Here is an 11,850-nt window from a genome sequence, read left to right as displayed (position 1 = left end):
ATAGTCCCGCTCTTTCCTCCTACTACGTTCATTTTCTTTCTCTCTCTCCCTTTCCCTGTCTCTTCTGTCTCCTTTTCGATCACGGCTTCGACTTCTGTGCCTCTCCCTGCTTCTGCTTCGCCTCCGTTCCAATGCCCGATCAGAACTTCGGGATCTTCGCCTCTCCCTCTCTCTCTCCTTCGCTTCACGTTCTAGTCTTTGTCGTTCTCGCTCTCTCTCCAGTTCTCTATCAAAGCTGGATGACCCACGACCTTCACGATGACGACTTCTGCTTCTTGATCTTCTAGGTGACCTCCTGGGAGTCAAGGACCTTCTTGGAGACCTATACAAAAAGAAATGCTTAAGAAACTCATTTTTTTCCTAATTAGGGTTTTACACAGAAGCCTTTGTACTTTCTTTTATACATTTTCCACTCCATGTTACTGTAACTGTTAAACTTTCAAAATTAGTCCATCTTCTAACATTTTTGAATGAGCGTCTATCAACTGCACTACAGCTATTGTAGTGTTCAGCAAAGACAGACATAAAGTAGATGTTAGACTGGCAAATTTCTGGTGGATCATCTTCAGAATAGGCTGGACTGAATACCACAAAGCTCTTGATTCAATAAAAAGATATTTGATATAGTTAAGATTGAAATCCTACGCATACTAACCTGAAGCAAGTACCATTAAGCCCACTGGGATTTCACTTTTTAGTAAAGATGCATATGATCAGATCAAACATTATTGAGGCCTCCTGGCTGGGTTTGGAAAAAGCTTTTAGTAGACATGAGTAGCAAATCTGATTTCAGATTTTAAAACACTAGCCAGGATTTTAAAAAAATCTTTCCCACTGAGTAGTATTTTGTGGAATACTGGACACAATTACATTTAGAAGACTTAACACCCATTCTAGCCCTCTCCCCACAACTGTATAGGAATCAAATAGTTTTATAAGGATTGCCCAGCTAGTGAATATTAATTTCTTTATATACTCTACAGCACATAAATATCACTAACTTTTAGAAGCATGTTGTAAAAAGGAACACAGGTCAATGACATAAATTTAAAGAAAGACAACATTTAAATACAGCAGTTATTCTTAAAGTTTATGTATAACCTTGAACGTCTACGCTCTGTATGTCTTTCCACTTCTTCTATTCCCTCCTTGCCATCTTTCTTGATTTTTCTAGGTCTGGCTTTAATTTGCTGATCAATGTTTTTCTGGACTGGTACTGGAATCCTCGGAAATAACGTAGAAAACCATTCAAGTTTAGTAAGGAAAGAGCGCAGCATCTCTCCAATGGTCATGACACAGCCGCCACCTGCTTTCACATCAAGGTCCTTAAAAAATAAAACACAAAACAGAACACAGATTCTGACTGTGAGAAGCCGCCTAAGGTTCAGTTTAAAACAAATGCAACTATTCTGACTGCCATCTTTCCTGTTTCAAATATGATCACTTAAGCACTTCAACTCCTGTTCCTTTGTATTTGGCCAAATAGGTTACTGGCTGGGATTTTGATTTAGTGTGTATGCAGGCAGGTGTGTACCAGTCCTGCAGTCAGACACCAAAGGGTCCATTTCTTAACAGCGAATTCCCTTACACAGCCGGTGCATATACTGTCATCTTGAATCTTTATGCCACCAAATAGAAAATAATTAGAGCTAAATTTGTAACATTTTTGAGGACAGTGATCACACTCAACACTGTGGCCCAACCAGATTTAGGACGACTTCATTTCCTGTCTAAAATGATCAGAAAAAGCTGTAGGCACAAAATGGACCCTACTTAAATTGGAAGCAATAGCAAACCAACTGCCATGAAGCAGTGAGGTTTCTAATTTAGAGTTATGCAAAAAAATAAATAAAGGAACAAATAATTGGAAACGCATAATCCATGATGACCATTGTCTCGGAAAAGGGTCATTACCGCATGAAGGCCTTCTTGCTATGCCCTCTCACAGCTCAGGACATGTTAGTCAGCTATTGTCAGGCCCAAACCTATAGTGCAAGCACACAAGGAAAGTGAGATTTGTTATCTAAAACAGGAAGACAAAATCTAAATGTAAAACTGCTTGCACTCACACACATTTAAGTGTTCATATACAGTATTTCCAAATAAAATCGGTGCACAGAGATCTAAAGAAGAAAACAACACATTAGCTTAATGAAGTACCTAAAAGGTGCACACAAAAATAGAGTATGAACAAAGTAGTCAAAGCATTAACAACACTTAGGCAAGTACATGTAACAGAGATACAATGCTGACCAGCTTCCACATCTTTAACAAACTTAGGCAAACTCTAACTCTGTGTATTACTGCATTTTTTTACTAATATGGAAAAGAGGGACCAAAAATGACCATGACTTTGGGGAGTTCAACAACTAACATCTTTCTGTATTACCATATAAAGGGCAAAAAAATTATATTTCAATATATCATATACTACAGCAAGAACTGGGGCACAAAAAAATAATCTCACCTAAAAAAAGGGAACATCATGTCTTCTACACCAAATATGAAGAGGCCAGGTGCCATAAAAGTGTTCATTTTCTTGGTCAAAACCCAAATTAATTCTTTAATTCTTTAACATTTTGTCCACTTGTTTTTAAAAACAATTTCTCATGAAGTATGAAACCCGCAATATTTCTCCAAACCTTGGCCATCACACTGAGGATGTGTTCGGTCCCCCCCCCCCCACCCGGGCAGGAGAGACTAAATTTCTCTTGGATTTATTTGGACATGGTTAGCATGGCTCTACACCCTAGTCCCTAATAAGTTTGCATAAAGTTAAAGATGGGATTTTTACTGCTTGACACATGTGTTTAAAAAGTCTATCTTAATTTAATTCACAATTTGGAACCTATAGCATTTTATTTCAAAGCTTCTTTAGCTAAGATTTTGGAAAGAAAACGAAAGAAAAAAGGAAAACAAATTATTACCCTTGTTGACATACCTCCTCATCATCAAGAAAGGATTCAAACCAGTCCCATAAATCTGTTGGAGGCTGTGTGTACCTTGAAGTACAAAGAGACTGTGTAAATTTAATAATGTTTCTTGAGCACTAAATTAGTTGGCAGCTACACATGTTACTACTTACCTAATATACATGAATCCAAGGGCCCTGATATATGGGGAGTCTGTATGGGTTATTAATCCCATCACTTGTTTACGGGTAAGCTTCAAGGTAAATAACTTGTACAGCAGGCAAAAGGCTGTAGACACTATGCCGCCAGTCCCAACACCACGCACCTTGAGAGATTAGGAAGAAAAAAATGGCAACTGATTGAACACCTGAGAGTAATACACAGGGTTTTAAAAATTTTTACTTCCTTATATAAATGCCAACGTTCCTTTTCCTGAATAAGCAGGCTCAGAACTTTAGGAGGAAGTTCTGAATCAGCTACAGGTGGCTAGAGTAGTGGTTTTCTGAAGTTGAAATGGTCCATTCAGGAGTTGTGTATGATCACCCAGGAGGAAAGTGATAACTGTATTTATCCCCTCCTTCTACCCAGCATGTACCACTGATGCCAACACTTCAACAAGGACTATGTCACAAGTGGCAAACGTTATATGCAGTAGCCACTTGTACATGTAGTTATTCCTACAACTAGGAAGGAGCACTTAGACAAGTAAATGGCCTAAGCACAGGTGTAAATACATCGAAGACATGCTTGGAGGAAAATCTAAACTTATTTTCTATGACCATCAACCAATTAATCATACTTTCTAAGCAATTAAGATTAATCTGCTTCATTATTATTACTATTTTTGCCATCAAGTCACAGCCAATTTATGGTGACCCTGTTGGGTTTTCAAGGCAAGAGACATTCAGAGGTGGTTTGCCATTGCTGGCCTCTGCATAGCCACGCTAATATTCCTTGGGAGTCTCCCATCTAAATACTAACTAGGGCCAACCCTGCTTACCTTCCAAGATCTGGCAAGCCTGGGCTATCCTGGTCAGGGCCGGCTTCCTTATAGGCTACCATTTTGAATTATACACTTTTTTTAAAAAAGAAAAAAATCTCCCTCTCATTTTTAGAAAGAAGCATCATATTTAATATCCCCCCCACCCCAAGTTTTGATTCAGTAACAAATCAGAGTCAACTTTTTGGAGTCAGTTTAACAGGAAACTTCCATCTCAGTTCTACCAATAAAAATATGCCCTTAACAATTAATTAACTGAGGCTTTAGGAGACTGATATAACAACTAAACTGATTAAAGCTAGCAATCCTAGATTTGCCAGATGTTCAGTGTTCATTTTATACACAAGTAGGTTTCATAAAAAAAAACTGCAAAAATTCAGAAGGCACGTACTTCTACTTACCCCTCCGCACATCCCTGTCTGGCCTGCTGTTTTTCTGCTCCCTTTCTCCCAAGGCTCGACATGTGTGACCTGCAAACAAAAAGGGAATGATCAAACTCGCTTTAATTTCAGGCTGCCATTTATGACCTTCTGATTCTTTGTTGGGAAGCACTGTGTATTGTGAATTTTAATTTAATTTTAATTTATTTGACTTATATCCCTCCCTTCCTGCAAGCGGGCTCAGGGCAGGTAACAACAGAACATATCCAACAATTAAAACAGATTAAATAAGCAATAATAGTTAAAAGTTAAAACAAGAAAATATTGGTCTAGTTAGCAGCAATTCATGGATCTCACAATGTTAATAAACAAGCAACAGAAACAGGAAACCCGCTGACCGAAGTTGTGATGGTAGGTCTTTCACATAGGCAGATTTCACAGGGCAAGTTCTCAGCAGGGGAGGCCAAATGATTGGGCATCTGCTGCCTCAGCCAAAGGCCTGATGGAACAGCTCCATTTTACAGGCCCTGTGAAACTGCAATAAGTCCCACAGGGCCCTGATCTCAAATGGGAGCATATTCCACCAGGCCTGGCCCTGGTCAAGGCTAAGTGGACGTCCCTTGGGCCAGGAACAATCAGCAAATGTTGGTCAGCAGACTGCAAGACTCTCTAGGGTACATATGGGGAGAGACAGTCCTCTAGAGATGTTGGTCCCAGCCTGCATACGACTTTAAAGGTTAATACAAATACATTGAAATGGATCTGGTACTCAATTGGTAGCCAGTGCAATTGGTGTAGCACCGGCTGAATGCATGCCTGCACAGGTGTGACTGTGAGCAGGCGCACCACCATATTTTGCACTCGCTGGAGTTTCTGGATCAGATTCAAGGTAAGCCAATGTAAAGCGAGTTACAGTAATCTAGCCTGGAAGTAACCACTCCATGGGTCACTGTAGCTAACTCCCAGGAGGAGAGATAGGGGACCAGTTGCCTGATCTGCTGAAGATGATAGAAGGCTGACCTGGCAACAGTGGTAACTTGGGCCTCCATAGAGAGTGAGGCATCCAGAATAATTTGCAGGCTCCTCACCCTCGGCACTGACGCCAATGGTGCCCCATCCAAGGCTGGGAGCCTGATTCCTGATCCAACCCCCCCTCCCCCCAGCTCAGGTACAGAACTTCCATCTTTGTTCGATTTAGTTTCAGCCAGCTCTGCTGTCCAGAATATCTGGGGCTGAGTCTGGCTCATCAACAGATAGAGCTGGGTAACGGGGCGCAACCGGTGCATGTAGATGTTGAACAATATTGGTGAGAGGATCACCCCTGTGGCACCCTGCATTCAAGTGGGTATCACAGAGAGACCCTCTTGCCAAGTGCCACCCTCTGTCCTCAACCGTGGAGAAAGGATAAAAAAAACTGTAAGGCAGTCCTCCATATTCCTACATTGGTGAAGCGGTGGATCATGAGATCGTAATCGACCATGTCGAATACCGCTGTTAAGTCAAGAAGCAATAGCAGCACCGACCTGTCTCAATCCAGATGTCTCTGGAGGTCATTAAATGAGATTGTTACTACTAATGGAAATGAAGTTAATGATATACCCTAAATATAGCAAGTTTAAATATACACAATCATTTGGCCTACTGTAATGTGTAGAAGAACTCTGATGAGGCCGCTGGACATCACCAGGAAGCCTGCTATCTTAATGAATTTGCTGCTGTAAGATGTTGTAAAGATGCTGCTGTAAGATGTGCCCTCCTAGTACATTCCTAACTGAGCCTACAGTGCTACAAAATCTGGTCTTGGTGTGGAATGGTCTCATCCTATTACAGCTTTCCCTGCTACCACTCCTTTCTCCTCTCAAGCTAGACTTAACACCAGACCCTTGGGAATGACATTCTCCCAGGATTCCTGGTGCCCTGAAGACTGCGGCAGGAGAAGGAGGCTACTGGATGCTCTGCTGGAAGGCTCCCTTGTCACTGCTAGATTTATTTATGTCTCTGTTTCCTACATCTTTATACAACTGAAACGCTTGCTGGTGAAGAGTTCACCTGCTGGACAGTGGGTACTGCCAGAAAAAGGTACACCAGTATGTTGATTCAGAGCCAACCTTCAAGTATGTTTTAGGGGAAGGGAATGATATTGGGGTACTCAGCTTTTTGAGAATATCAAGAGCATAACTGAACCAAACTTTGAAGGGAGCTCAGTATTCAGATTTTGGGGAAAGTACCATAGTACAGTACTACTGGGAATACCATTGCTATAAGGAAGGCCAAGCGCTGAAGAATAGATTATTTTGAATTACGGTGCTGGAGAACTCTCTTGAGAGTGTCCTGGACTGCAAGAAGATCAAATCAGTCAATCCTAAAAGAAATCAACCCTGACTGTTCCCTGGAAGGCCAGATACTGAAGCTGAAACTCAAATACAGTGAGGGAGCACTCACTGGAGAAGACCCTGGTGCTGGGAAAGATTGAAGGTCAAAGAAGAAGGGGACGGCAAAGGATGAGATGGTTAGACAGTGTTATCGAGGCAACAAACATGAAATTAAGCAAACTCCAGAGCACGACAGAAGACAGGAGGGCCTGGCGTGATGTGGTCCAAGGGGTCGTGAAGAGTTGGACTCGACTGTGCAATTGAACAACAACAAAAACCATATTACATTCTGTGATGAGCTGGGGGAAGCAGGGATAGACACTTGCCCATAAAACTAAGGCTGCAGCTCTATAACTTTAGCAGGGACTAAGCCCCACTGAATTCACTGATATCGATTTCCAACTTAGCATATGTAGAATCAGACTGTAAATCTTTAAATTAGTGACATATATCACAAATATAACATGTATTTCATAAAACATAATCTACTAAACACATCTGCCCATCTCATACTTTACTGGACTTTCCCTCTTGGAACAGCTGCCAAGTTGCACAGCAGATTCATTCTGAATATAAGCACATCTTAAAAGTAGTTACAATACGGTACAGGAAGAAGCTGTTGATAAAGAAAAAAATAAATAATTTAAAGCTAGCCTACATCTGCCATCTAAGTCTAAGCACCTCTAAAATACAACATGATGTCAATGTCCCTCTCCTGTCACATTTTTATCCTGCCTTTTCTACAATGATCAATAGTTTTGTATACATTTTATCCTCATATTTGTCCAGGGCATTTTTTAAAGAGGTGCCGGAACTCTCAAGAGGGAAATGAAGTTTCCTATCTGTACTGAAAACTCATGAACTTTTAAACATTTTTAGAAGAATTTCGTTGAAGAGGTTCTGGAACTCCATTCCAGCACGTTCTCCCAGAAAAAAAGCCCTGTATTTGTCTAATGTAGGTCAGGCCAAAAGAGAATGAGCCATGAGAAAGGTTTATTGCTGTGGGGAGGATCTAATCAATATCATGATTATGATATCATAATATTATGGTATTATGGAAATCAAAATCTGGTGCTGTAGGTCACTAGTGTTGTCCTGGGACTTTCAAATGGCCTTATAAAGAGGGAAAAGGGTAGAACACTGAGAGGGCTGGGAAGGAGCACTGAATGTCCTGTCTGCTCAGATAAGAGGACAGAGTTAGACAGGACAAGGTTCTCAAAGGGCTGTGAAACAAGTCATACAATGCCTGGACAGTGTGGGCTGACCCACCAGGGAATCTTTATCTGGGAGACAGTGGTAATTGGACAGCCCTGCCCTCTCACATCTCTGAAACATCAAACAGAACCTGAGACATGTTGTCATTAGCAACCAAGCAGGCAGCAGTTGCACAACTCTCTAGGGAAGATTAATGCTTCATGATTCTGCCCTGCATCATCCTTACAGGGAAAAGGGATGCTATGTTCCCTGGCTTCACCACTGAAGAAAAAACAGCTGTAATCCGCCCTGAGCCCACTTGTGGGGAGGGCAGAATATAAATCAAATAAATAAATAAATAAATAAAATACCTACAACAGTCTTATTTTATTATGATGAAATGCTTCAGTTTTTAATGTAGACCACCTTGGGAGCTTCTGTGGCTTCAAAGTAATGTATAAATATTGCAATTTTTAAAAAATCAGATAGAATATTAAATGTGAAAGTCTTTGCTCACTCTTCTAGATTATAAATCATATTTTAATAACAAAAAGGAACCAACAAATTGTTTCGATACAAAAAATTGTATAGAAGGGGCAGCACACTTGTCCCAAGTGGTTCTCTGCTATAGTAAACAGCAATTGGAATTTGCCTAGGCAGCAGACCTCCCATGCTAATTAAATTATGTTTAAGTTGCTCAAAACCTTCATGAATGAGACTACAGAAAAAGCGTAAGGCAGTCATCCTCTTTTCTGAAACTGAGTGCTGAATTAGAATAATTAGGCATATTAATACTTAACCCATTGGAGGACAAAAAATTTAAATGTCTACATTTCAGCCCCTTCATGAACAAATATACTGGTGTGTATCCAGCCACCTGTGGACTATATAGATTTGGACTTTCCCAGTGAGGGTCACCTGAGCACACTGGAAAGTTTTTTCCTGGGGGGATCAGCAGATCCTTGGAACAACATGGGGGAAAAGTGAGGGTCTGCAGTAGAAGAAAGAAATTACCACTCCCTTTTCTGCAAATGGAATGTCATTCTGCCAGAGGAACAAAGAGACTGGATAATATATTTACATTATGTATAATTCCCCTTTCTCATGGAGATGCAAAGCAGATTACACAGTATCATTCAATACAATCAATAGGATAGGACATCCAAGGAACAAGGTAATACAATTAGGCTTGTGTACATCTGAAAGGAAGCAAAAATCCAAAACAAAGTAGAAAGAAGGTGAAAGTATTAACATGATTTGTTAAACAATGAAAAAGTTACACATTAATACACACAATGACAGATAGTACTTGCTATACATATCAGTATAGTTTAGTCCCTTTCCCTTTCTTAAAGCATCTTCCTGAATCATTATCATATAGCCCTACTACCTGTACACACCCTCCTGAATAATTCAGTTTGGCGCAGTTTAAGGATTGCCAAGGTTGTGGGTGCCATTCCAAACGTTTGGGATGCATGTATACAGGCACCAAGTACAATGCTGCGGCCATTTACAAGAGAGTAAATCCCAATGTCAGTGGAGCTTACTTCTGAGCGAATATGCGTGCAGTGCACATCCTTTATAAATCCCTTTGAAAGTATTTATAGCATGTCTCACTGGAGAGCATTTCATCTTTTTTTGTCTATATTATTTAGAATTCACATAAATGAACAAAGCCATCTTGACAAATATAATACATTATCTTGACAGATTTCCCAAATTTAATTTAAACTGAAACACAACACTGCGTCTTAAAATCAGAACTACCTCCTGCAAAGTAGATTAAAGCAACATTTTTTCTTCAATTGAAACAACTTCATTTTGGTTAGACATACCAAACTTTAGAGCTGAGAATATCTGCTAGTCAAAAATAGATTGCACAAGGTAAGTGTTTTATCAATTATAAAAAGACATGCTGCATCACAATCACAGGAAGAAAAAGCTAATACAATGAAAGCTGCCTCTTTCTCTCATTTTGGAGATACACACAGTTCAGACACAGAAGTGGAAAAGGCCACAGTTCAGCACAGCTAAATACATTTAACAATTTCCCTCTAGGTTACAGAAAGAACACGATCTATTAGCATATCAAATTATGCCAACATCATAATATATTTTCATTTAAAAAAATGCAAACTCCAGGTCTCTATCCATGTTATTCAGTCAGTCAGTCAGGTCTCATCTTAAAAGGGCCAAAGGGTTCATAAGGACACAAAGATAATAGGTGAACTTTTGACCCATCTAGTTGTTGGATCAATTTCAAGGTATTTTGCTAACTCCAGAGGATCCCTCTTTCCCACTCCAGCACAAAATAATCAACTTTAAAGTTAGAATGAGCATTCAGAAAATAAGCAACTCCTGATCAACTTTCAGACTGCAGAATTTGTATTTGCTTGACAAGAGGCCCTACCAAATGGACACAGTAGACTAAAGACAGGGACCAAATATATCAAGCTGAAGAGATCCTACTCTCCATATCAGGACAAGTACCTCATTTTAAAAAAAGAGACATAACTCATATGCACAAATATTTCAATTATGAGCCTTAATAAACACAGAGATAAAATAGCTCTGTGCCAGGACTTGAGCAAAATAGAAAAATGCACTATCATAACCATTCAAGGCACAACAACCAGTGTGATGTAGTGGTTAAATTGTCACACTATGATCTGGGGGAAATCCCCACTCTGCCATGGAAATTTCCTGAGTGCTGAGTGAATCAGTTACACATTCTCATCCTAATCTACTTCACAGGGTTATGAAAATGAAGACAACAATGTAAATTAATTTTGGTCCCTACTGTGTTGAAAGGTGGAATATAAACTGTATAACTGCAAGTCTTCAAGGAGACTTTTAAATGCTAAATAATGGTGCATGTTTTACTTGAAATTATGTTTTTTCTTTGAAGTCTGCCTTGGGTCTCAGTTGTTGGGAAAAATACGATTACAAATATCTAGAGTAAATAACATTAACAATGACACTCTCCAGTTTCTCTCCCCCCCCCCTTGCTTATACACACAGATATAATGTTTCAACTGGCACCAGCATCAGGTTTAGGAGTCTGACCAGCCCAAATCTCGACAACGTGGAACAGTTGCATAATGTGTCGCCCCCTCCATACACGAATAATACCGAAATATCCCCAACCTGAACAATATGGTTCAGACTATAGCAGAGAGCTTTACAGCTATTCATCATAGAAAAAATAAAAGCCACAAAGAATTCTTACAGCCACACTGAGCTCTTTTAAGAGCAATGAAGCTCAGTCCTTGACTTGATTTTGGGATCGTAAAAAAATGCCTAATATTGTTTCGCAAAAATATGGCAGAAGGGAATGCGAAACCGAGACAGATTCTCACACATCTATAAAGGAATGACGGCAGCAGCGGGAGAAGCCGGAGCTGGAGACGACCCACGAGGCAGGAGCGGGCCTCCGCCGCTGCCACCCTCCCAATCCCCTTCCCGACTCGCTCACCTTGAAGTAGATCTCATCGACCACCTCGTGGTAGGTCTTCAGCTCGTAGAGCTGCACCTTGAAGTAAGGCGAGGAGAGGATGTTGGTGAGGATCATGGGGTTCAGGTTCATGGTCTTCTCGTTCCCCCACAGGGGCAGGACGTTGCCTTGCTTGCCCGAGGCTGCCGGCTTCGGGCCCGCGCTTTGGAGCGGCAGCGGGGGCGACAAGACGGCTCCGGCCTGCGGATGCGGCGGCTGGGCCCCCTGGTGCTGCGGCGGCGGATGGCAATTCCCGGCGCCCACAACAGGGCAGTTGTGGGCCATGGCGGCACCGGGGACCGGCGGCGGTACGGTACAGGCGGCTTCGACCGAAGAAGCGGGCAAACAGGCCGGCAACGAGGCAGGCGGAGGCGTCCCAGGTTGAGCCGCGTCGAACTCCACCAACCGCCGACAAGATGGCGGCCTCCCCGGAAATGACGCACGGGCCTTCCGGGACGGAGGCAGCCAATTGTGGAGCGAGGGTGAGGGGAGGTGGCAG

At 41.3% G+C, this 11,850-nt stretch overlaps 1 protein-coding gene across 1 annotated transcript in view; it reads right to left on the bottom strand.

Annotated features, from left to right (window-relative positions):
- PRPF38B (pre-mRNA processing factor 38B) overlaps window positions 1–11,770 on the bottom strand; it is a 13,360-nt gene extending 1,590 nt beyond the window's left edge. The window contains exons 1-6 of the mRNA XM_015413133.1: window positions 11,334–11,770; window positions 4,314–4,382; window positions 3,086–3,237; window positions 2,942–3,002; window positions 1,102–1,325; window positions 1–322 (exon numbers count right to left, since the gene is read on the bottom strand). Coding sequence (XP_015268619.1) covers window positions 1–322; window positions 1,102–1,325; window positions 2,942–3,002; window positions 3,086–3,237; window positions 4,314–4,382; window positions 11,334–11,636 — 1,131 coding nt within the window. The 5' untranslated portion in view covers window positions 11,637–11,770. The remainder of the gene's footprint in view (window positions 323–1,101; window positions 1,326–2,941; window positions 3,003–3,085; window positions 3,238–4,313; window positions 4,383–11,333) is intronic.
- Between the last annotated feature and the right edge of the window lie 80 nt (window positions 11,771–11,850).

This window comes from Gekko japonicus, unplaced genomic scaffold (genome assembly GCF_001447785.1).
Source record: "Gekko japonicus isolate JY-2015 unplaced genomic scaffold, Gekko_japonicus_V1.1 scaffold4279, whole genome shotgun sequence".
In the NCBI taxonomy this organism is placed as follows: Eukaryota; Metazoa; Chordata; class Lepidosauria; order Squamata; family Gekkonidae; genus Gekko; species Gekko japonicus.
Note: the sequence above shows the minus strand (reverse complement) of the source record. Positions and strands in the feature narration are given on the sequence as shown.